This window comes from Sceloporus occidentalis, unplaced genomic scaffold (genome assembly GCF_023333645.1).
Source record: "Sceloporus occidentalis isolate IW3139 unplaced genomic scaffold, rSceOcc1.0.p SCAF_3, whole genome shotgun sequence".
NCBI lineage: Eukaryota > Metazoa > Chordata > Lepidosauria > Squamata > Phrynosomatidae > Sceloporus > Sceloporus occidentalis.
In genome coordinates, this window is record NW_028316983.1 from 187,641,039 (window position 1) to 187,667,163 (window position 26,125).

Sequence of the window (26,125 nt, forward strand, 5' to 3'; positions counted from 1 at the left end):
AGCCAGCCCTTTTGAAATTTATGGCTAGTTTTACAACTTTCACATCCCATTTCACTCAGATTCCACACCCACAACTATGCATTTGTGCATATAGTGCATACCTTGCATTATGTGTTTGAAGTAGATGGCAACCCAGGAAAAGCTCCTTCTAAAATGCACCAATTCCTCTTAGAGGGGCCAAAAATACCCTCAACTCCCATTTGATCTTGGAAGCTAAGCAGGGTCAGCCCTGGATAGTAGTTAGACAGGAGACCACCGACGGATACCAGGTGCTTCATGGGCAAAAACACCTGGGACTAGTATCCCTCACCTATGAAATTCATGGGAGCTCCATACCTTGACAGGCAACTTGACGGAATATATATATATGACATACTAAAGCAAATGACACTACTTGCCGATAAGGAAACCATGCTTGCCACAGGGAAACATTGGGGAATCCTTGCCTATACTGTAGTAAGGATTCCCCAATGATTCCCAATGGGCAAATATTCCCCAATGATTTTCTATAGGCAACTATTCCCCAATGATTCCCAATAATTGTTCTTAACGCGGTGTGAAAGCGGGTTATCTCTGCAGTGCGGATGGGGCTTCTAGTTCTTCCCTTGACTTCCCATCCATGTCCCTCCTTCTCCCCGCCCAGGCCTCGCCCAGTCCCAGCCTCCTAAGTTCCGAGGGCGGGGAGAGGCCTGTGGCTTGAGTCCCGAGGGGAGCCGGGCGCCGCTTAGCCGCCAGGAGCCATGGGTCGAGGCCGGGTGACGGGGCTGAGCGTGAGCGACGTCCGCTTCCCGACCTCCTTGGCCCGCCATGGCTCCGACGCCATGGTAACTAAGCCAGGCCGCAAAATGGCCCTGAGAGAGGAGGAGGAGGAGGAGGCCTCAGTAGCCACTGGCGCCTCAGCCGAGATTGGCGCCGGATCCGCACTGCGGGGACAATCCGTTTTGACACTGCTTTCACATTCTGGCTCCATGCGATGTAGAACTGTAGAATTCGAAGCTATAGCCACGTTCGTCTCTAGAATCCGTTTGTATGCCCTTTAAATAAGAGGTTTGGACTCCAGCTCCCAGAAGCCTCGGCCCTCTTGGCTAATAGCCTGGGATTCTGGGAGCTGAAGTCCATAGCCCCTTTAAAGAGCACAGTTTGGGGACCACTGTAGAGAGACCTTGCAGCACCTTTGAGACTCACTGAAAGGAAGGAGTTGGCAGCATGAGTTTTCTATTAGACTCCAGCCTACGCTTAGCTAGGCCTGTCCCTGGCTTGCCACTCCTCGAATGCATCTGAGGAAGTAGGTGCAAGTCTAGCTCCTGCTGCCAACTTCTTCCTTTCAGTGAGTCTCAAAGGTGCCTCAGAATCTGAGGAAGGAGACTTAAGTCTAGGAAAGGTCCTGCTGCCAACTTCTTCCTTTCAGTGAGTCTCAAAGGGGCTGCAAGACCTCTCTCAAATGCTGTTTCTACAGACTTATCAGGGTTCTTATCTTTTAATTCCTCAGATGCATTTATTGCAAGAAAATGGTGCAGTGTCTACCCCAGACTTTGAGTGTAGGGCGCTTTTCCAATATTTTTGCAAGGTTTTCAAGAACTGACAACAAGCAGGACTCCAAGTTCCATGTTGTTGTTGTTGTTGTTGTTGTTGTTGTTGTTGTGTTCCTTCAAGGCTTGTTGGCCCTTGAGGTCTCTCTTCCAATCCTATGGTTCTAGGGTCCTGCAGAAATAATCCAGTTTGAGACTGCCCTGGTGCATTGCTGGGGAGTCCCAGGAGCTGTGGTTTTGGGAGGCATTAGCCTTCTCTGTCAGACAGCTCTGGTGCCACAATAACCTACAGTTCCCAGGATCCCCAGCACTGAGCCAGAGGAGTTAAAGAGGTCTCAAACTGGATTATTTCTACAGTGTGTTTTGGACCTTAGTCATTTCCGATTTACAGCAACCCTAAGGCGGTGAACCTATCATGGGGTTTTCTTGACAAGATTTGCTCAGAGGAGGTTTGCCTTTGCCTTCCCCTAAGGCTGAGAGAGTGTGACTTGTCCAAGGTCACCCAGTGCGTTTCATGGCCGAGCTGAGAATCAAACCCTGGTCTTCAGAGTCATAGTCCAACACTGAAACCAATGAGGCACAGACAGTACTCTAGCCCATCATAAAGACACCTGTTGTGTGCCTTCAAGTTATTTCCACCTTATGGCAATCCTAAAGCCACCTTCTCATGTGAGGTTTTGGAGCTGAGAGTGTGTGACTCACCCAAGGTCACCCAGTGGGTTTCTGTAGCCAAGAGGGGAATTCAACCCTGATCTTATTTTAATGTACTTTTATACTATTTTTAAATGATTTTGACCGTTTTAAATTTTATTGTAATTTTTAAAAATGGTTTTATCAGTGAACCACTTTGGCAGCAACGTCACTAGGGTTGGTGTCACCCAGCACAGTAACTCACGGTGTCACCCCCCTATTGACCATCTCTCATGCCACACCATACAGAATCCTTAGTCATGCTTTTTTTTGCTCATAAATTGCAATTCCCATATATCACTGAATGTAATGGTAATAGTTGTGACATAAACAACTAGCAAAATTAAGTTTATACTTTAAATTATCACACATACACAGAATAAATGTGTTTACATATACATAGTTTCATGTGGTTAAAGTTAAAATTTGGCAAAATGTGATGTTTTTAAATATTTTTTTTAAAAAATTAAAAATTAATTTTTAAAAATAAAATAAAAATTGAAATTTTAATTTGTTTTAAAAACCCTGGGGCCTCTCCTTTCTCCTCCCACTGAGCCTCACCCCACTCACACCATCTTTTCGGGATTTTAAAGAGATACAGGCAAATGCCACAGCCCAATTCTGCCAAAATGTAGATGTTTGAGGACCAGTGCTGTCGCATATTAATTAATTAATTAATTAATAAAATCTCCAGAGCTGTAGTCTGAAGCTCAAAGCATTATACCATGGTGGTTCATTCAAACATTAGGGGCAGATTTTCGTATGAAGAAAATATGTCTCTCCCAGACCTCAATGGGTGTTGATATACTAGTAAAGTCTCCCTTATCTGAAATACTTGGGAACAAAAATTCTTTGCTTTTTGTATTTGTTTGGATTTTGGAATATTTGCATATACATAATATCTTGTAGACAGGGCCCAACTCTAAACAAAAATATTCATTTCTGTTTTGGATAAATCTTATACACATATCCTCAAGTTAATTTTATACACAGTTATTTTTAATAACTTTGTGCATGAAACAACATTTGTGTACCTTGAACCATCAGAAAGCAAAGGTGTCACTATTTCAGCCACCCATATAGACAGTTTTGGACTTTGGAGTTCCAGATAAAGGAGACTCGACTGGTAGATGTATTCTTTCTTTTCTTTCTTTTTTTTCTGTCATGTTGGTAGCACAGTTGCCACCAGATGCATAGCCTGCTTTATAGATAGTGATGTACAGCTTGGAAAAGTTATTTCCTGGACTGTTTTTCAAAGAAGTTGTCCTGCTATTCCCTTGCAGTATAAAAAGAGAAAGGAGGGAGGGAGAAAGGAATGTAGCAGCACCTTTAAGACTCAACTGGTTTTTTATTTTCTTTTTGCATGATCTACTTCTTCAGATGCAGTTACAAAGTGAACTATTGTTGTTTTGGACTGTGACTCCCAAAATTGCACAGTTAGTATGATTCTGGAAGCTTTAGTCCAAAAAAGTGACATTTCCAAGTTGTCAAGTACAAGCCAATATTAAGTGTGTAAGGGTGTGTGTGTTGGGTGGGGAGGGGGGGGTTGCATCAACATTGTGAGTTTCTGTTTTTTCCCCCAGCACCCAGATCCAGACTATTCTGCAGCCTACGTTGTCATACACACAGATGCTCCAGATGGGCTCAAAGGCTACGGCTTAACATTTACACTGGGCAAAGGCACAGAAGTGGGTATGTTCTTGTAAAATCTCAACTAGTCCCAAATGTAATGAGTCAAACCATGTCTTGCTTTGCCTTTGGCAATGATCTCTTCATTGTAGACTATGCAAGGTGTGGTTTTGAGAACTTTCTTGACCTTTGTATTAATAAGTGATACATTGGTGCTTGGCTACACACAACTACATCTATGCAACGACAGTGTAGGTGGAAGGGCAGCAAATACTCTGGTGGTCTCCTCCTTTGCTGGGAGAAATAGGTGTAATGTTTAAAAAGCCTCTCATCCATATGAAAAGGAAGGGGATCGTGGGAAAAGAAGGAAGCTAGCAGCTTTTTAAAGAGGAACTGGTTTATGTTAGCATAAGCTTTCATGGATTTTTGGATTTAGATTGAAATCCATGAAAACCCATGCTAAAATAATATCCAGTGGTAGCTGTGTTGCCCATATAGTAAAGTATAGTATCATGCAAAATCCACAAAACAGCGATACCTTTATTGGACCAACCAAAATGTACAATATACATGTTGCAAGCTTTTGATGCTCCACTGGATTCTTCATCAGGCAAGGTGTTAAAAACCATACAGGAGAAAGAAAAAAAGGGTGACGATGTTAGTCATAGGCCTGTATTTTGTCACAATGTTGTGGTTGTTATCCTCCAGTCAGATGGTGTGGAAGGGTATTCATGCAGGATGGCCCCTCTTCCTTCTAGCCTAATTCTATTACAGTATGAGATTCTTAAAATCCAGGAAATAAACTTTAAATTCCATTAGCAAGATAAAAAGCTACAGCCTTTGATATCCAGTTTGTCTTGAATCTAATGTGAGGCTACAAGGCCATTTGTTAGGAAGACAACACTGAATTTCTTAGGAAGCCCCTATATTTTTGCATCAGGAAACTTAAGTGTTATTAAGGTAAAACATGCCAATGCAGTCCCAATTTAAAAGAAAAAATGTTTTACCTTTGTTGGAGGTGGAAATTTCAAAGTTAAAGGTGCTGCTCCTTTATCCTCTTTCCCTTTAATTTTTATACTACAACCAACTAACAAGGTTGTCTCTCTGTCTTAATAATAAGTTTATTTTGTCTCTCTGAAAACCTGTCTACATGAAGTAAGTGTAATCTTCAAATATATCTTATCCTCACTTCAGTCCAAATGTGCCTAAACGTCCTACAGTGATTTTCTAGGTAGGTAACACTGATGTGAAACTACTGGGTACATTTGGACCAAGACACACTGTCAGATATGGTATCATTTGGGAGAAGTGACACCACTTATAAATTCCATACTCACCTGGAGGCCACTATCAGAAAGGATACTTGTTTCTGCAGAAAAAATGAGTTTCTTGGGTACCTTTAAAGACATTCAGCAGAATAGATGTCACTGCTGAAATGAACTTCTACTTTGCAGCTCCCTGTAAGTACCATAGACCTGCCTTGGGCTGGGAAGCCCTTTAAGAGTAGATCTAGATGGGATGGGAGGTGGTAGAGCAAGGGAAACAGAACATTTGTTGCATGAGCAGACAAAAGGCTTACTTTTAGATTTCTTTTAAACATCTTAGGGGCTGTACAGACCGCCCTGAAAGGACGGTCTGCAGCCACCGCTTTCTGCTCCCAGTGGAGGCCCCAGCAACCAAATGGCGCTGCCTCCAGGAGTCCTAAAAAGAACCCACTCCCGGGTTCTTTTTAGGGTGTGTGCACGGGGTGTCATTGGCGTCCATGGATGGGGGTGAGCCATGATGGTGCCGCTGATGCACAGGAGTGCTCAGGAGAGTGGGGATACTCTGCTCTCCCGAGCCTTAGAATTGACCCCAGGATGGCGCTTTTTGCCCGTCTGTGTTGGGCCTTAGTTACCCTCTTCTGCACACTGTCCAGCTTGTCAATATCTTTCTTGGGCTTTGGTGCCAAGAACTAGCTACAGTATTCAAGATGAAGCCTGACCAAAGCAGAATAGAGTGGCAGGCACTATTACTAGTCTCAGTCTGAATACTATAGTTAATGAACCCTAGGCTTGCGTTGGCTTTTTTAGCCACAACATCCCACTGTTGACCCACAGATACCTAAACCAAACAGAAGAGAACCAACCAAAAAAGAGTTTTGTTAGGGACAACCAGTCAAATTTGAAACAGGGCTTTTTGTGGGTTTTTCAGGTTATGTGTCCATGTTCTAGCAGAGTTTCTTCCTGATGTTTCGCCAGCATCTGTGGCTGGCATCTTCATTCTCTGAAGATGCCAGCCACAGATGCTGGCGAAACGTCAGGAAGAAACTCTGCTAGAACATGGCCACATAGCCCGAAAAACCCACAAAAAACTATGGATGCCGACTTCACATTGATACAGGACATCAGGCCTGATAAGTTTTTAACAGATTTGTACATAAACAACATAGTTATAATTACAACCAAGGGTAATAGAACATTTCATATAACAGAAATGCCCGGCTCAACCACAGTGGTAATACCATTTAATAGGTAAAGGTAGTCCCTTGACATGAATGTCTAGTTGTAACCAACTGTAGGGGGCAGTGCTCATCTCCGTTTCTAAGCTGAAGAGCCAGCGTTGTCCGATGACTGCTCTGGTGGTTATGTGGCCAGCATGATTCCACTGAACACTGTTACCCATTGAGAAGTGGTATCTATTTATCTACTTGCATTTGCATGTTTTCGAACTGCTAGGTTGGCAGAAGCTGGAACTAGTGACAGGAACTCACCCCATCATGCAGCACCTGGCCAAGAACTGCCAACCTGCTGATCTTGCAATCAACAAAGTCAGCATCTTAACCACTTGAGCCACTCCATCCCATTAAATACCATTTAATAGACCAGTAAAAAAGAACAGAAAACACATGTGCAGGCTTTCAAGAGCTTGTTCAGTTTTTTGTATTCTTTTTGGTTGGCCAAAAATTACCACAACATGTACATTGTTTCATGGCCAGCACAGCTGCATTTGCTTTCTGTATTGATCAGAGTAATAGGTATGTAGATATGTCAACACTTAACGATGTCATTCAAGCTTGCATAAATGTGGTTTCATAAATAAATAAAAAGGAACAACTGCCTGGGTCCATGCATTTCAAGGAGTCATTTGGAAACATTTATTTTATACAGACACAACCCTAGATCAGCATATGGTTTTATTAGTTGCAAGCCTGTGTGTAAAAATGGTAACAGCAAGTATTTTAAAAATGAATAATATTAATGTGGCTAACTTTTAGGTGATATGGCAGTTATACCAGCCATTATTTTTGTCTAGAATTATTTTAGCTGCTTTTTTATATCACATGCCACTGCAAATTATTTCTCTGTGGCATAGTAACCTTTGAGTCGCTTGAAACTTCTGCTGCTGCCTGACAGAACAGTGACAAAAAGAAAATTAATCTATTAAAGCCTTTCCAACTATGCTTCAGTGTATTTTCTCAACTTCTGTGATCACATTATAAGCCATAATGTTGATCAAACAGCTGTGATACTACTAATAGGATTATGTACTTTTTAGTTCTGTTTTGATATCCTTTACTTTTTTTTTATTGCTCTCAGTTGACATAAGAGCAGTTTAGTAGTATGGGCAAAATAATGTCTAGATATACTAAAAACTGTCAAATTTCACTTCTGTTAGAAATGGATCAATGACACACACAGTCAGCACTTTTAGTGTTTTTTTTAATAAATAATAAATTAGTAGGATCCATAATCAAGCAGTATGCTATATGAAAAACCATTCTGGATCAGACCATAAACCTGTCTAGTCTTGTACTGTAATCACAGACATGCTGGCTTTCTTTTATTTGCATTCCAGAACAATTATGTCTTGCCCAGTAGGAAGAAGTTACATAATCCATCAGTGCAACACTGTTTTGAAATAATGGCTGCTATCTTTCCAGTTCCACCCTTTCCTTACTTCAAGAATGTGTCAGAAATTAGTTAACCTACACCTGATGGTTCTTATTGAAACAAGAGTGTGCAGCCTCCTTTCTGTTGAGAGCCCCATTCCCAGTAGGTGGGAAGAAAAAAATAATAATTGGACAGGTCCAGAGCTAGAAATAGGTGAGCTTACTTCAGTCTCTTTCTTTCCCTCCCTGGTAATCCTCTGGACAACGGAGAGTGCTCATAGCCATCAACCCTACTAGCCCCTTTTCTTCCATTACTTTGGGTGCATCTACACTGTATCAATAATGCAGTTGGATACTACTTTAACTGCTATGGAGCCAGCTACAGTTTAAACAGTTATGAAATAATATTTAATGTAAGATTGCCAAGGGCCATTGATCTGTGCAGAATCCTAGCCAAAACTGGTATTTCACCACCTATGCTGTTTAGTAGAATTGTTTATATGTTCTCTCTCCCATGTTTTTCTGAAGTCATTAAAGTCCTAATGCTTCAAAATATTTATTTTGTAGTTGTCTGTGCAGTCAATGCACTCTCTGTTCATGTGATCAATAAAGACTTGGATGAAATCATTTGTGATTTTCGAGGCTTCTACAGGCAACTCACCAGTGATGGGCAGCTCCGATGGGTAAGCCATTTCACAGCATTTTGTAATAAGGTAATGCAAGAACACAAGTGGGTTTTATTTTTAAGTAGATAATGAGAAAAAATAGACATAACTATGTTTGGGTATTGACTCCTCCCTTGGAGAAATCTCATTGGATAAAGCAGAAAACCAAAAAGTAACTTTCTTGTTGTAATCTAAGAAATACGGCTTGACATCATTGTTTTCATCTAGAAGTCGGATGCTCTCATTCAGTCTCCCTTTTAATCATGTGCACGGTTTTCACTACATCATGGATGCTGCAACTGTCAGAATTCTCCAGCCAACATGTCTAGAAGTCATGATGGTAGAGAGTTTTGAAAGTTGTAACTAAAAATGTTCTTCTTTAGGTTTACTCTAATTTTTAATATTAACAATACATTGTCTGTGCCACAATCTGCTCCTGGTCTTGTTTTTGGAGAGAGAATGGAGCTTTTCCATCTTCTGCCTGTAGTCCATCTGATTTATGCATTGTCCATCAGGTGATGCTCATGTATACAGTTGCCTCTTGGGTTGCCAGAAGTATGTGTTTGCAAAGAATAAACAGTTGGTGTGGAGAGCTGACAGAGATGGCCAGCCTGGTAAAAACCAATAGGAAGAGAGCTGGTAAAAGCTAGTAGACCTCATGTCATCACAGTGAAAGCTGGAGAAGATAAATAGGGCTGTTGCTGAGAGGGAGAGTCAGTTAAGGTTTCAGTTAAGTCCAGAGAGGTACAGTTGTAGTGAGGGTTCCAGTATGAGATAGGGACAATTAGGGGTAGAGTCCAAAAGTGAGGGGTAGGGCTTAGTGTTCACACTCTCCTAGCCCTGCTTTCGTCTCCCGACTGCCATCATGGTGTGTGTCTGTCCATATGGCGCACGCCATAATGACAAATGGGCAGTCCAGCACCCAAATGGTGCTGAGCAGAAAGGGCATCATCATGGCGCATGAGCGTGCCCGTGGCGCCCTTCCGTGAGGTTCTTCTGGAGGCCGTGGCGTCTGGTTGCTGCAGCCTCCATCCGGGGCTCAAAGGGGTGACGTTGAGCCGCCCGTCTATCGAGCCCCTTCATCTCACTTCCCATGACTCATGCTTCTCATATGCCATGTTCCTGTAATATGTGTTGTGCAGCTTCAGTCTTTCCTTTCACTAGTAAGCATGTCAGCAGCTGAATGTACTTTCAGTTTGAATCCAGTTACATCACTAACCACAACACTATCTTGGTCTTCCCCAGTAGCTCTTTGAGTGCTTTCAAATCCAGAAGTATAATCTTCTGGCACATAATTGAGTTTTCAAGGTCTTTAAGGGTGGTTTTACCATTGCTTTCTTCTGGGCATACTAACAAGCATTAGCTATGGTATCATTACTGTTGTCTCAGAGAGATCCTGTGCCAGTCTCACCAAGCTAAAAAAAAATTAAATTAATCATTGGCCAAAATACAACCTGAAGAATATCCCTTTAATGTTTAAAGAGAATAGATTTGCACTATTAAACCTAGTTGACCTGGAGCCAGAATAACTCTGGCCTGAAGGCAGGGCAGGGCAATAGATAATAGGGGGACTTGGAAGTTTCTCATTCATAGGGTCACCATAAGTCAAAGTAGACTTGACAGGTGTTAACAACAAATCCAAAATGTAATTAAGCTTCTGTGACTGGCTGTAAAAAGAAAGATTATATTTATGGTAATGACAAGAGATCTACTAGCACGTGTTACTCATTTTTCTTAGATTTGTTAGAGAGGGAAGAACTGTAATGAGGTTTCAGTTGAATAGAACTATTTATGTTTTGGGTCAGGGGTAGGCAATCTTTTTGAGCCGGGGGCCGGGTTGCTGTCCCTCAGACAACTGGAGGGCCGAAGCCAAAAAATAAATAATTAAATAGGTTTTTTAAAAAATTAAATATATCAATAAACCAGGACAAATGTAGGACAAAATTTTCAAATGGAAGACACTTTTTTTAAAAAAATGGAGGACACGCAAAAAATTTTGCTGATTTTTTAAAAAATGTTAATATAAATGCATGTTTCCGAGGCTTCTATAGACAATTGCCCCCCAAAGGCCCCAGTGGCAATCGGCGGAAGGACCGGGCTGGGGCCGGTCCCAAGGCCTTGCTGGGCTGCATCCGGCCCGCGGGCCGCAGGTTGCCTACCCCTGTTTTGGGTGTACCATTATGCTAGTGGCACCTGTGTGCTTTTACTGTTGCAAAAAGACCTATACTCCAACACTGGAAAGATAAACATTTCATTCCGTTGTCAGAAGGTCTTAATGCCTTAGCTATGCACAGGTGTATATTTATAGAACATTTATTGTAAAAAATTTGATCAATTTATATCAGTGCTCATATCATATGTATTTTCCTCTCCTTCCTTCCTTCCTTCCTTCCTTTCTTCTTTTTACGGAATCCTATTTTAGAAATCCTATAAAAATATTTTTTTAAAGAGAAGAACTATTTAATGTATAGTATTATACACAATGGCTTTGTAATCATTTTTAAATGTCAGGGGTTTTGTTCTTTCCCCTCTATCTGTGTGCATGTATATCATACTGAATGTCAAAAATTTGCAAGGTCAGAATTCACAAAGAAACCTTCAAACAGAGTATGAATCTGGTAAATGTCTCAAAATGTGCTAACAGACTTGCATATGTAGATAGCTTTAAAATGTTAGCCATCCTTGACCTAGGCAGGTAATGAGAAAAGTATTTAGGCAGTTGTGCCTAGGGACCCCCTGTGCATATCTGTGTTTGTAACTTTGTGAGAGCATGTTAGTGAGTACTAGCTGTAAATTACTACACCAGTGAATGGACCTGAATTCTAAATGTAAATCTCTGTCTCCTTTGAAGGTATTTTCACAGCCTGTCTGGCAGTCACTGTTTATAGACTTCAAATATTGCCAGGATCCAAGCAGTTTACTGTTCCATAAACAGGATGGAATCTTGCTGGTGATATAAAATGGCATAATCCGGGGTTTTGGAACTGAGAAAAGAAACATATTTCTTATGATATAGCTGCCTTACTGTAACCATTATGATGTTTGTTTTGTCAACAGATTGGCCCAGAGAAAGGAGCTGTGCATTTGGCCACAGCTGCCATTCTTAATGCTGTCTGGGATCTGTGGGCCAAACAGGAAGGAAAGGTAATGGAACAAACAGATAAGAATGGTACTGCATGGAAAGGAATGTGTGATATGTAGCCCACCAGATGTTGGACAACAACTCCCATCATCCCTCACTGTTGGCTGTGCTGAGCAAGCTTGATGGGAGTTGCAATGTCTTGAGGGCCAGACATTCCGCAGCTTGAATTAAGGCAAACTCAGTGCCAGTTTATGATCATTCTGGCTCATATATACAAAGAACAGGAAAAAGAACTGACTATGACTTATATATTTAACTTTTATATGTTCAAATTTCTAACTTCTGCTGATTAAAATTTTCAATTTCTGCCCCCCGCCCCTTCTTTCCCTTAAAAAAAGCCTCTCTGGAAGCTACTGGTTGACATGGTAAGAACTGTTTTAATGATAATACAGTATATTTATGTTTGTGCTGGGCTGGAAATAATGCTGTGGACCCATGATCCCACATTCAGGGCTCTTCTTGAATACATAGCGTGTGGCAAAAAGCCAAAACAAAATGTTTTCAAGTCTTACAGACTACACAGTTTGTTTGCAAAGCCTTTGCTTCCTGGATTGCTATGTGGAATGGTTTCTGCTTTAAGCAATTGTCTGTGAACAAATGCAGTACCAGATGTAAGTTGACCTTTATACTGCTATGTTTAAAGGTGTGTGTTTTTTTTAAAAAAAGTGCAATAAAAAAGATGTCATGGGTTCACAATTAAAGTGGGAAACCACAGTTATGCAGTGTCATAATACTTGATATTTTAAGCTAATTTCAAGTCTGATATGAAGAAAATGTAAGTAAATATTTCTACACATCTTTTTTGTATTAATTTTAAAACGTATTTCTTAGAGTTACTACTGTAGTGTCATAAGTATATATAACACTTTGCTAAAAATAGGTTTTGCAAGCTTTTATACCTAGGGCAGTTCACCCCCTGGGACACCTTGGAAGGCCACCCCCCCCCCTGATTTTTTTTAATGTATTATTTTATTTTATTATTTTTATTGCCATCAAATGTCCCCCAGCATGCCCTAGTGGACATTAAGGCAATTTCACCACTTTCTTTGCTCTCCCAGGGCCATTTTAAGCCTAGTAAAGTCTTTTTCTTAGAAGAAGTGACCCAGAGGTTGACTTCCAGTGGCATCTAGATGAGTGGATACACATGGAGTTTGTATGTCTAATAAAACCCATGTTCATGTAATCTAATTTCTGTACTTGGATCTTCCCTTCTGGATCAGGGTGAAAATGTTCACTGTCTCTCAACTTACTAAATTAGCATTTTCCAAGACACATTATACACTAGTTTGACTTCCTTTCTTTTTTTTTCCTTTTAATCAGAATCCCAAACAGTTGGTATCATGCATAGATTTCAGATATATTACTGATGCACTAACAGAAGAGGAAGCTTATAGTAAGTTATTTTATAGTCTAAAAACTGCATTGAATTACTTTATCTCAGTCTGGCTAACTTCTCTCAAATATCCAAGTGTGAGCTAGAACTAGGTGTTGTTCCAGGCCTCCCCAAGAATTTGTTTGGTGCCAAACACTGACATGCCTTACTACTAAGATTCATTGATGGTGAATGATGGAAGAGAGCCAGTATTGTATAGTGGTTTGAGCATTGGACTAGGACTCTGGAGAACAGGGTTAGAATCCCCACTTGCCCATGGCCACACTCTCTCAGCTACAGAGGAGGAAAAAGGCAAAACCCCTCTGAATAAGTCTTGTCAAGAAAGCCCCATGATAGGCTCATGTTAGGGTCAGAAATGTCTTGAAGGAACACAACAACAACAGCAACGAAGTACAGCTAAAGCATAACTCCTTGAGTGTGAAGTTATACCATGTCTCCACAATACAGGTTCTCAGCCAGTGTCTATAGAGTTTTATTCCGTCTTGGTTTAAATGTATTTTACTTAGATTACCTCTTTAGACTTTTCTAGAGCCCTGTAGAGTAGCACTATCTCTGTATTACAAGTGGGGAGGGAGAGAAGACTGATTATTAAAATAATAACATACATATAACAAACCAATGTATTCTTGACTAAACTGAACTTTCAACTAGTAACCACAGATCATAGCCCATGCTCATGCCATAGCAGTACAGTGGATGCAGAGTGTAGTCTCCATAGGTATATATGCAGTATCCAGGGCCCTCTATGTCCTGCTGGTAGTGTAACTCTGCCAATGGAGGCCATGGTAGTGGGGAAGGGAGATAAAAGACATCAGCTATGACATTGAGAGGAGGAGGCTGCCATCTCTGTCCCACCTATTTCTCAAACACTTGGCTTCCAAAAGTTCCATGGAGTGAAGGCAATGTAGGACGCAACTGGATAGTTGCCTCTCCCATGGCCTTCCCATATTGCCTTGGCTTGGTAGACCCAAACAGAAGCCAAACATTCAGGAAACAAGCAGCATAGTGCTGACAGTATTAATCTCCTGCCACTGTCACAGCTGCCTTCTGCCTGTATGAGCATAAAGATAGAATGACAGTTAGTATAATGGATGGTCACAGTAACATGCTGCCTCATCACGATCCTGGCCACAGTGCAGTCCCATTTGTTTGTAAATAATCTGTACTCTAATTTTGCTTTATCAGATAGAACACTTATAAGTAAAAGGACAAATTAACTTCCATTCCAATTTAATGTTTTACTTTTTTCTTTTCCTAGCAATACTTCAGAATGGTCTAATGGGGAAAAAAGAAAGAGGTAAGCAACAAAGCTCTTCCTTGTAGAGTTCCTGTTTTATTAATCTGCCTCCCAGGAGGTTCTTCTGAAACTGGGATTAGAAAAGAGTTGTTGATTTCCCACATGTGACACAGAATGCATTGGGGAAGCAGTGATGAATTAGCCCATGGGAGTCCAAAATTTTCATTTGTTCTCAAGGCTTTTCTGAATTATTGTTCTAATGTGCAGTTGTTGTGGGTAATGTAGACATGGTTTCCCTGGATAGTAAATTAATTGCAAAGAAATTACATGTAACTTCCAGTGACATTCTGTATCTTTGTAGAAGAACAAATGTTAAAATATGGCTACCCAGCTTATACCACATCGTGTGCTTGGCTTGGCTATCCAGACCAGCAACTTAAACAGGTTTGGCTCATCCACACTCTTCCCATTTAGACATCTGCTTTGGGTTCAAATGCTAAACACTTAACAAAAGTGATTGGTTTAAGCACTACAAAGGATATTTTAAAAGCAAGTTCCATTTTAAAACTGTCTGATATTGCCTATTTTTTGTGTGCACATGGATTGATGCTATGGATTGACATAGCCCTGAACTTTGCAGAGCTTAAAATGTTTTTGCTGGGAGGGGGTGTGGACTACATGTCCAAAAACCACCAACCTCCCAGCTGGTGGCTGTGCTGCCCAAGGGATTCTATGAGTTGCAGTCCAAAAAAGTAACTTTTCCATGCTGTAGTTATATGTGAAGTAAGATGGGGGTAAGAGGTCTTAGAGTTCTGTGGTCTCTTGTACTAGACATAGGAGAGTTGTGTGAGCCAGGACCCGTGTGTTTAAATCCCATTATAACATGAGTACTGCTTCTGACACTCTGTCTCCTTTTATGGCAGACAGAACTTCAGAAGGAGCCCATCCTCATGCAGGGACTGACATGTACAATTTCTGCTTCATTTCAACACTGGCTGGGATTCTGTTAGTGTCGTACATAAGCTTCAGTCTGACATTTGCCTGTGACTGGTTGTTGTGGACATTTGTATTTTTCTCTTCCATCCTGCCACCTCACCACCCCCAGGACTCAGCTTTTCATGTCAGTAGTCCCTCTCCATAGCCATTATGTCATCTGCCAAGTCTTCTGGAGGACCCCAGGAGATCTTGGAGGATGGTATAATTATTTTGCGTCTGGCTCTGATCTCTCCAATTCCCCACCAGCCACTATATGTCGATAGAAGAAGGGGTTATTGCTGTGAAATGGTGAGTCCAGGTTGGTGAGAGGGGGACCATTGCCTAGTTTTACCTATAGAACTTTTATTTAATGATGCTGAATCTCTGCCTCATGGAGCAAGCATATTTATGTCATGCACATACTTGGCCCTTACTCTCCTGCATTTCCTATTTAAGTTTAAGCAGCTAGACTGCTAAATCTAAAGAGCAAGAAAAAACCCAAATATACTTTTCAGACTATAAAAATATCATTTGTGATATGTGCTGCTACAAAAGACAAGAGACGGATTAACAAATCACAACCTTCCCCAATCTGGTATTTTTGAGATGTTTCAATAACACCTCCTGCCATCTCTGGTCATTGACCTTGCTGTCTGAGACTTCTGGGAGCTGTAGGTCAAAACATCTGGAGAGCACTAGGATGTGCTGGGAGGAGACAGAATTGAGTTACTAAAATCTTTGTAGAGATGGCTTACACTTGCTAAATATTTGTGTAACTGATGTAACTTTCTTGGCAGCTGTGCACTGAAGCTCTGAAGGATGGGTGGACAAGGTATGGTACATTCTTTCCTTAATTTTGTAAGAAATAGACAAGAGGGACATTTGACACACCATGCCAAACAGTTGTCACTATCAGTTTTGACAGCTTTCCTCACTTACTCTAGGTGAGCAAGTGGGTACCTGGCCTCCTGACCCTTCAAGAAGGATCAGCACTGTGGACCCTTTTGCAATATTATATAGGCATTACATGTAGAACACTGGAGCATACATGTCTAGGCCTCAAGATCATGAGTGTATGCTTTTATCTTCTCTTTAGTGTGTGAGGGACCTGATCAGGAAAGGAAAGGAATGTACACATGATTAACCCGTGTTGAATTACAACCTTGCACTAAGTGATTCATACTAAGGTCCTTTTCAACCCAACAGTATGACATTTCACTCGACCTCTTGTCCCACATATTTATCAGACAAAACAGAGCTGAAGTTCAGAATTGTAAATGTATCTGGATTGCTACTCTTAGTACTGAGCTACAACTAACAGCCGAAACAGACAACCCTGAAGGGGCAACTTCAAGCTGCCCCTGAGAAAGCCAGGTGATGGCCAAGCAACCGCACACCATGGCCCCAAATAAGAAAAAAAAAATCCACTCATATTTGGGGTAAAAAAAAAGAGCCCTTTTACTGCTGGAGCCAGCTTTTTGCTGGCTCCCAGGTGAGTGGTATCTAAACACCATGTCCCTGATTTGCCCAGAAGTCACGCCAGCTTGTAATCGCCAGTGCGGCATCCAGGCAACTCAGGGGCATGGCATGGCTAAACGCCATGCCCCCAAGCCGGCTAGAAGCTGGCTTTACTGGGCCATCTGTTTCGGCCCTAAGTCTTTCAGAGATTTAGGCTGAGGACCTGTTAGCTCCCAGCACTGGCCTTCCCTACTGTCAGTTCCACCACCATCCCCATCTCTCAGTGAAACTGTGGGACAGAGACAGTGAATAGAAGGTGCTTTATCATCCTTTTTTTTTAGTTATGAGAGCATTGTGTTGACATTAAGTACAACAACATAATTTCATAGATTTTCCATAAGGACTCAAGGCCCTTGGAATACAATGAATTGGGATAGTTATATTCAGGTACTGTTGCAACAGCAATCAAGGGCTATATTAGCAGTAGTCCTTACTAACCATATCTGGTAAGTTTGGGGAAATAGGTAAGGGGCAACACAGTTTATGTTGATGAAAACAGGAAGACCTCCACAATATGTGATATTCCCTTTGGAATGGGGCTTGCAGGAATGGAATGCCTCTACACTTGCAACAGGTTCTAGACTGTAGAGTAATCAGGATTAAAATAAACTAATACAGTGTAATCGGAATCAAACCCACATTAACTTATCTTAGACAAGCTTGGTTCTTAATTGAACCTGGGGAAGTTTGTTCATCTCTAATGGTTATTATTCTGCTGTTGCATAGGATAGAGTTTCATAATAAAAGAAATGAGTGATTTGATATCATCTTCTAATATTTCTGAGCAAGATATCAGAAGAAAAGAATGTTTTAATAATAATAAAAGCTGCTTATTAACAAAGCTTTAACAGTCTTTGGAAAAGGGCTTGATTATTTACAATTAAATGTGCCTATAGGTTCAAAGTCAAAGTTGGAGCAGATCTCCAAGATGACATTCGGAGGTGCAGACTCATTAGAGAAATGATTGGTCCTGAAAATATACTGGTATATGGATGTATTTGAGTTAAATTGGAGATGTTTTTATTATGAAATTATGCTATCACTGTTTTTTAAAAAACTGAAAATTTTGTCTTTAAGTGTTAAATCAACTAAAAGAGCCAAAGGAAGTAGTTAGATAGATAGATCAATGACATCTATTAAGCTCTGTGGTGAGTTCTCTTATGTATTTTAACATATTTTAAACTATATTTTATATGTTTAAATGCATTTTTTTACAAAACACAACTTAGATATATTTTAGAAAATATATTTTATATCTTGTAATACTGTGTGTTCCTTGAAAAATGTGATCATTACTAAAGTTAATACATTCAAACCAGATGGATACCACTATTCTCAGGATAGTATAAAACCAGGTTTATAGTCTTTGTTTATAGCACAGTACAAGTGAATTTATATTGTTGCTTGATCATGTGTTTTAACTTTTTTATGTTTTTAATCTTAATTTTATTTTTTTTCTAAAAGTTTTAACTGTGTTATTTTAAATTTTTTAAATGTTTTAAGGCGTTTGATCTTATGAGGCACCTTTGGGTCCCTTTTTGGGAGAAAGGCGGCATAAAAATGAATATATATGGGCAGCATTTAACCTCAAGCAAAAAAAGTACAGGTTTTATTTTAAAATGTTTTTTTTAAAGACTGTCAAGCATTATTTTAATATAGTCTTTAGTATAGTATTTCAGTGGTGATTGCAATAAGATTAGTGCAATTCTTGGTCAAAACTGAATGATATTTTTGTGTTGTGGTGTATGAAGCCCAATACTGTACACATTTATTTGGACGTACGTTTCACTGGAGGTATGTTTCCTAGTTCACTGGTTCTTACTCCCAAGTAAATATGCATAGGATTGCACAACTAACATGCTAGGATGTTTTGCTGAACTGGAGTACTTTGTTAGCCTTTGTTCAGTAGGGCTTGATTATTTACAATTAAATGTTTGATTCTTCATGTTGTTGGTTTTTTCTTATTTTAATGGATTTTAGAAAATGCTGGCCAGGAGTATATCATTGGACTGTTATATCATTTCAGCAGTAGGAAGCTAGGCTATGTCATAAAGAAAAGTTTGGCTCAAGTTTCTATTTCTTTCCATCTGTCTCAAATCAAAATTATGATTGTTCAATAGCATAAGAGAGTAAGTTCAATGCATAACTATTCATAGATGTTGGATGCTAACCAAAGATGGGAAGTGGAAGAAGCCATAGAGTGGGTCACCAAACTAGCTGAATTCAAACCACTATGGATTGAGGAACCGACTTCCCCTGATGATATTCTTGGGCATGCAACAATTTCTAAGGTCAGAGGGGGTGTTTTTCATTTCAATCAGATGACAGAATTGCTATCCACCAGAGAACTGTGGTGATTTATTGACTGGAGTTTTTCCCCCCTTAGAACACTCAAAGTTCAGGCTGAAACAGTTGTCAAAAGTCATTAAAATATGCTGGCTACAAGAGCCTGTCACACATATAGACTGTATTCCATTAAGTTTAAATGAGTAACACATTTCTGAAGGCTGTAATAAAAAGTTTAAAGATACATACATACATGTGCAACCCAGTCAGCAGTGGTCCTAAAATAAATGTGATGCATACACTTTTAATGTGTTTGGATTAAAGTTCCAATTGTATGAGAAATATAATACTAGCCAAAGACGTGTGAGCAAAACGTATTAGAGCATCAGTGGTCTCACTTGTACATTATGGCCAACATCCAACATAGAGTTAGGGATATTCAGGCCCCTTTCAATTCAGTAGAACTTACGTTAAGTTAATGGTCCAAGTATATTCCTTGTGGTCACACACACCCTCTTATGTAATTCTTTACACCTAATTTATTATTAAAATAAAACAACATCAAGGAATTACAGCTTTAACTGTACTTAGAATTGCATTGGTTTATTTCAGTCTTTTTCTAAATGTACAATATGGAACAGCCAGTAAACCATAATGTCACTTTCCCTTGTGAATAACTATTTTGAAAAAGTTCTGCTTATATCATGTCATGTGCTGTTCTTGTTTTTAGGCGTTAGCTCCATTAGGGATTGGTGTGGCAACTGGAGAACAAGTGAGTCTGTTTCTCAATTATTTATCTTCATTGTGTGTTTAACCTTAAGCATGAGATCTAGTGTGGCATAGTGGTTTGAGTGCTGGATTATGACTCTGGAGACCAGGGTTCTATTCCCCACTCAGCCATGAAACCTACTGGGTGATCTTGGGCAAGTCACATGGTCTCAGTCTCAGAGGAGGGCAATGGCAAACCTCCTCTGAACAAATCTTGCCAAGAAAACCCAATGACAGGTTTGCCTTAGGTTCACTGTAAGTTGGAAATGATTTTGAAGGCACACAACAACAAATGGGATCATACCTCTGTATCACCCTCCCCCCACCCAAGGACATTTTAATATTCAGCCAACGTTGGAAAATTATATTCTGACTGGCCTATTAACAGGTGTGGGCAACTTTGTGAGGTCTGGGGACTTCACATGCCCTTTACTTGACCTTGGAAGGTCTCCTCTCCTATCCCTTTTTTAATTCCTTAAAATTATTTTTAAAAACCAGACAGACAAACCCTGCACTCCCCTAGAGAAATGGGAGGAATTTTGCCATGTCTTCCTCAAGTCTGTTTTAGGCACAAGAGGAGCCTTTTTCCAAGAAGCAGCAGCAGCAAATTACGTTTGACTTCAGTTTTTGAATCCCAGCTAAGAACCTTAAATAGTTTGAGGGAGCAAAAAAAATAATGCCAGAATTTGAAGTCGAAGGTTTTCATGGCCGGCATCCATGTGTTTTTGTTTTGTTTTGTTTTTTGTGGGTTTTTCGGGCTATGTGGCCATGTTCTAGATTTTCTTCCTGACGTTTCGCCAGCATCTGTGGCTGGCATCTTCTCTGAAAAACCCACAAAAAATTAATCTAAATTAAATTCTTAAATTCAGTTTGCTTGAGAATTATTTTATTGTGTTTTTTAATTATATTTTAAACTCAAATTCTTTAAATTTATTAATTTGGGGTGAGGGGACTGAAAACAAAGCATAATAAATTTTAGCATGTCCAGTTCCAGTTGTGTGTTACTATGTATGTATGAATGTATACACACATACTTCCTAAGGACAGCCACCTAAAAATGTTAATATAACTTTAAAAAAAATACAGTTGTCTGTTCATTATGTTAGTAATTGTTTTTTTTAACAGTGTGTCATTGCCCATGCTATGTGAAGGCCTAAGTGGGCAGATTTGTAATGGTTTTGTCTCTTATTTGTTAGAAGTATAAGATAGTTTTCTCTAAAATTCTACAGCGACATATAATCCCTAAAAGAAAATGAAGCTCAATTGTTTTCTGTTTCCAGCTGTTTTAATAAGTGTTTATATACTCTGGTTTGTCTTCAGATCGTATAAATCTTTCACCTTTGAATAAGTGTTCGCCAGTTTGCAGAACCTTGAGCTAAGCAGTTTTTGATTTCACTCTCTGCAGTGCCATAACAGAGTAGTGTTTAAGCAGCTTCTCCAGGCCCAGGCTTTGAGCTATGTCCAGGTGGATAGTTGCAGACTGGGAAGTGTCAATGAAAACTTGTCTGTGTTGCTGATGGCCAAGAAGTTTGAAAGTAAGGCTCTTTGAAATACTCTTGTAGCTCTCAGATCTATAGGACTTAGTGTTTATCATCATATTTTACGCAATTTTTTATACCTAAAATAGAATTTGATTTTTCTGGGAATCTTATTTGAAAAGAGAGTAGGGAAGGGCTAGACGTGTGATTTCTGCATTGGAAGGAAATTACATATTCTTTGTTTAGAAAGGCCCAGTTTGCTTTTTAGCAGCACCGAAGACATTTATATCTCTTTATTTCCAGTCCCTGTATGTCCTCATGCTGGTGGGGTCGGACTTTGTGAGCTGGTACAACACTTGATAATATTTGACTACATTTCAATATCTGGCAGCCTTGAGAACAGGTTAGTCTTAATTCTTTAGTTCTTTATTGTGCTGAACTCTGAAGTTTTAAGAAAAGTCTGCCCCTGTAGATGTTGTTGGACTGCATTCCCATCATTGCCTATGTAGGCTAGGGCTGCTGGGTGTTGCATTTCCACATCTGCAGAGCAGTACTTTGCCCATCTCTGCTCTAAAATGCTTCAGCTTTTAACATTGAGAGCTAGTGTCTTGTGACTTTAAACAGAAAATAAAATATTTTGATTGACTGAATGATGATTCACAGCCAGTATTCTGTATCACTGGACCAGGAGACTGATCAGTGGCCACATGTCAGATGACAGTTTGAATGGTTGGTTGGTTGTGAGCCATTGTTGGAGCATCAGGTTATTGCTGTGAGCTACTGTTTTAGTTTGTAGCTGTGAAACAGATTGAAAACCAGAAAGTGTGTGTGTGTGTGTGTGTGTGTGTGCGTGCGCCGTTTTACATTGTACATATTATAACTGAAGATAAAAACCTGCAGGACTGGATGAATGAATTTTCTGGTTTTTTTGTTTGTTTGTTTGTTTGTTTGTGAAAAGTGGTCAGTGCACTGCCAATACCAATAGCTGGGGGGTTGTTTTTATACTCTGCTATGTACATTGTTTTAGCTGTAGCTGGGCGATTTTTACCCAGACTGCGCCGGGAGTTGACCTTCAGCCCAATATACTGGACAACAAAAATTACTTAAAAGAAAGAAAGTGGCTCTTTGGAAAGGAAATGTAGCTCTGATTTTTAACTCATAATTCCATTCAGCATCAATTCTGGGGTTTAGTCTTTAAAGCATTAAATACTTTGTGGCTTGGGTCTTTAAGGGACCACCTGCATTGATGGAAGGTTCCTCAGGAAAAACCCTTCTGAAAATATGAACCTCTACAAATACATTGGACAGATATGTGGGAGGATTTATCCTGTGTTCTTCCAGATTATGCAGTGTGTATCCCATTAGTTCTTTACGAAGTGTGTGAAAACATACCATTTCAAGCTTTTAAAATTGTTTTGATGTTTATTGTGGTTATTTTAATTGTTTTGTTCTTTCATTTTGTTTTTACTTTGGTTTTGATGCAAATGTTTTTTGGTGGCTTTTTATTGGAAAAGCAATATAATGAGGTAACAAATGTATCATAAATGGAGATGCGTTCTAGTTTCCTGAGTTTCGGTGCCATCCATTGCAAAACCTAAATCTTTGGTGCTTATAGTTGGCAACTTATGATAGATGTAGTTTGTAAAAAGATTAAAGGTTTTATAAATCTCAGATATATTACTTTATGTTTTTCCTCCAGGATGTGTGAATATGTGGATCATCTACATGAACACTTCAAGTATCCTGTAGTAATCAAGAATGCATCCTATCTGCCTCCACAGGTAATTGTTTGCATTGGCACAGCTGGAGTTTTGTCAGTATTTTCATAATGTCTCTCCATGAATGTTGAATTTTGCTCTTGAGTTTAGAAACAAGGAAATATCCCTAAAATGGGGATTGACATCATGAAGCCCAGATGCTGTTGTACTGCATGCTATAGCAACCCATTTTGAATAATGCTACAAAATAAAAATAAAAAATAATATAATATAATAAAACTAAATTATAATTATACCGAAGAAAAATAATCTGGTTAAACTAAGATAGCCATATCAAACCAAAACCATAGCAAAAAGGAAAAAGCCAATGATATTAAAGAAAAGCAAGTAGAAGATGCTTGGTAGAGCTAACTTTGCTACATATTACTGAACGTATGAACTGCTAGCATCAGGCTTTCAAAATAAGAATAACTTTTATATAATCAACCATGTGGAGAAGACCAGAGTCTTAAAAGGTAGGTAAGAAATATGGCCAGAATTCACTAGGGTAGTTACAAATGTATGACCTAGAATTATGAATTTTTGACTGGTTCATACTCATGATCTATTTGGGTCCAATTCTCACTGCAGAAATAATCATTTGATACTATTTTAACTGCCATGGTTCAATGCTAGGAAATTTTGAGAACTATAGTTTTGTGAGACATGTAGTCTTCTGTCAGAGACCTCTGGTGTCACAATAAACTACAGTTTCCAGGATTCCCTAACACTGAGCCAGGGCAGTTAAAGTGGTCTCAGACTGGATTATTTTTATAGTGTGGATTGGACCGTATTCTCCAGTTAAGGGAATACGTAGGGACTTTGAAAGTCCCCCAATCCTCACTTACTGGGCACAAGCCATTGTGGAAAACTATCTGTTCCCTCATTGATCAGAAAGCAGCTGGCTGACATTTCTACCACCAATCCCCCTGTGAGCAATCTCTGGTGTGAGGGGGAATTGCAACAGAGACCCTTCATCTGACTGTTGCACCAGAGATCACCTACAGAAGGAAGTGGAAATGTCAGTCAGCTGCTTCCTGGAGAGGAACAGACCTGTTGCTCACAGCAGCTGCTGTATGGTAAGTGAGGTTGCGGGATCAGACTGGGAGACTCTACTTAGCTTTAGTGTAACTAAGGTGGTTATGTAGCTAAGGAAGTGATACAGAATTTCAGCCCACATTTCTATGCTGTTAGAACATATCTTTACAATGTGCTAAGCAAGACCTGTGTAACAGATAGTTGTTTTCTATTTAAAATGGAAATGTAGTTACCAAATACAAAATATCTTTCAGGCACCTGGATATTCCTCTGAAATGAAAGAAGATTCCATAAGGAAATACCAATTTCCGCAAGGAGACGTCTGGCAGAAACTCCTGTCTGACCCTCATACAGCTAATATAAACTGAAATGCTGCATCTTCCGGCTAAAGATTAGACTCCTAAGCTATTTTTACTGCTGCAAATAGTTAGTTTTGCTGAAGATACCGAAGATATCCAGTTCAAATTAATGCTTTTAGAAAGCTTCCCCTGGCTTGCATAAAACAAGAAAATTGCAGTCCCAGTTATAGAAGCCTTGATCGGTTTAAGAAAAAGGAAGGCTTTTAATAGTTAAGTTTAAAGGGTAAATGATTCACTTTTCCTGGAACTGATCCAATAGCTATGGCCTTATATAATGAAACACTGCACTTCTGAATGTACCTGCTGAGTTGAGAAATTTCACATAAAGTATGACTAGATGTGCTACCATGAAACAGAGTGTATTCTGTGGTGATGTATAGTATAAATTGTAAAGAATTACCTGTGGATTACTGTTAGCATTTAGGTCACTTTGCTATAATCTAGAGAAGACTGTAAAATCAAAAAAACCTTGGGGAGTTGTCCACTAGCAAAATAAAGTGGCTTCAAACCGACTTGAAGTCAAGCTGTGCAATGTACGATGCAAAACTGGGATCAGACTGGGAGACTCTACTTAGCCTTAGTGTAACTAAAGTGGTTATGTAGCTAAGGAAATGATATAGAATTTCAGGGCTAAAAACCAAAAGAAGCTCCAATACTCTGGCTTAATGTGGGAAATGTGCATCATCGCACATACATATAAACAGCATGGCATCAGTGTAGGACTGTGGTAAAGTAAAAACGCAGAAGTATGACAAACAAGGTAGGTTGCCAGTATCTTAATGGATGTAATTGCAACATATACTAGCCAGTCCCAAAGAGGGACATGGGATGAAAGGGGCATGTATGGGAAGTCATCATGATTGTGCTTTGACAGTGTCACTCGGCACACCGATACGCCACCTGCAATGCACCAAACACACCATGCAGACAGTGTATTGCATTTGCAAGTGGCCGGTCACACGGGTGTCCAATGGGATTGCACCTTGGCAGATGGAGAGAAGTAATTGGTGGTCACAGGCAGTGTTTATGGGATGGTGCACATGCATGGTAGGGAAGCAAAAAAAATTGGCTCAACTTCACTCCACATGGTTCAAACAGCCTATGGGTGTTTAGCCTACCTTTCGAGCTGGCTGTGTGGACAACAGCACTTCCACTTGCTTTTCTGAAAACCATGATCAGCCCATTTTTTCCCTATCTACTCAGCCCCTTGAAGACTGGTCCTCCAGTAACAGGACAGGATCTGTGAAGAGAATACCACACAGATGAAGTGGCAAGCTGTTTGGAGGAAGAGTTGGAATGTTTGCCTTCTCATATTACTGCATAGAGAAGAAACTTGGTGATGGCGGTGATCTTTGGTACAGGAATGTAGACTTTAAGCATCACTTTAAATTAAACAAGGTCCTACTCTATATGTGGCATTGTCTTACAGTGTAACATTTGAAGAGTTACATGTCATGAGACAAAGAGGAACCTATTCTGTATTCCTATAACATCTGTTCCAGTTTAGAGACTAGAATTAAGGATTTTTTTATTTACTATTTTTTATAAAACTAAGACTGGAATCCTTTTGGCTCTGCACAGCATAAAAGCAAAGATGTGGCTACAGCAGTGAGAAAGGTTTATGGAAATACAGAAAAGAAAGGATAAACATTCAACAGTAGCATTAGCAGCAGGCCACCCATTCATTGACACGTTTCTGAAATGTTTGGTTCTCAAAACTAAGGCACTCCAGCAATGATGGTTTAGATGTGGCACAACTGATCATCAAAACTATCTCTCCCAGAGCTTAT

At 39.8% G+C, this 26,125-nt stretch overlaps 1 protein-coding gene across 2 annotated transcripts; it reads left to right on the top strand.

The window, feature by feature from the left end:
* The first annotated feature begins 668 nt into the window (after positions 1-668).
* LOC149317234 (mitochondrial enolase superfamily member 1-like) lies at positions 669-25,802 on the top strand. 2 transcript variants are annotated; one of them, XM_089517143.1, is made up of 17 exons: positions 669-824; positions 3,803-3,911; positions 8,287-8,402; positions 11,236-11,334; positions 11,442-11,528; positions 11,865-11,891; positions 12,847-12,919; positions 14,178-14,216; positions 14,518-14,600; positions 15,929-15,963; positions 17,546-17,633; positions 18,806-18,940; positions 19,666-19,707; positions 21,109-21,238; positions 21,485-21,584; positions 22,881-22,962; positions 24,231-25,802. In XM_089517143.1, the coding sequence occupies exons 1-17, from the start codon at positions 741-743 to the stop codon at positions 24,342-24,344; spliced, it is 1,443 nt and encodes a 480-aa protein (XP_089373269.1). In that variant the 5' UTR covers positions 669-740; the 3' UTR covers positions 24,345-25,802. The 2 variants fall into 2 exon arrangements, with proteins under 2 accessions (XP_089373269.1, XP_089373270.1); XM_089517144.1 differs by lacking the exon at positions 11,236-11,334 and having other exon boundaries at positions 670-824; positions 24,231-25,796.
* The last annotated feature ends 323 nt before the right edge of the window (positions 25,803-26,125 follow it).

Excerpts from the sequence above, each read along its gene's own strand:
- LOC149317234 (XM_089517143.1), top strand. The coding sequence starts at position 741 with ATGGGTCGAGGCCGGGTGACGGGGCTGAGCGTGAGCGACGTCCGCTTC. Across the intron at positions 11,335-11,441 it reads AACAGGATGGAATCTTGCTG|ATTGGCCCAGAGAAAGGAGC; the intron begins GTGATATAAAAT and ends TTTTGTCAACAG. Across the intron at positions 19,708-21,108 it reads GTGTGGCAACTGGAGAACAA|TGCCATAACAGAGTAGTGTT; the intron begins GTGAGTCTGTTT and ends CACTCTCTGCAG.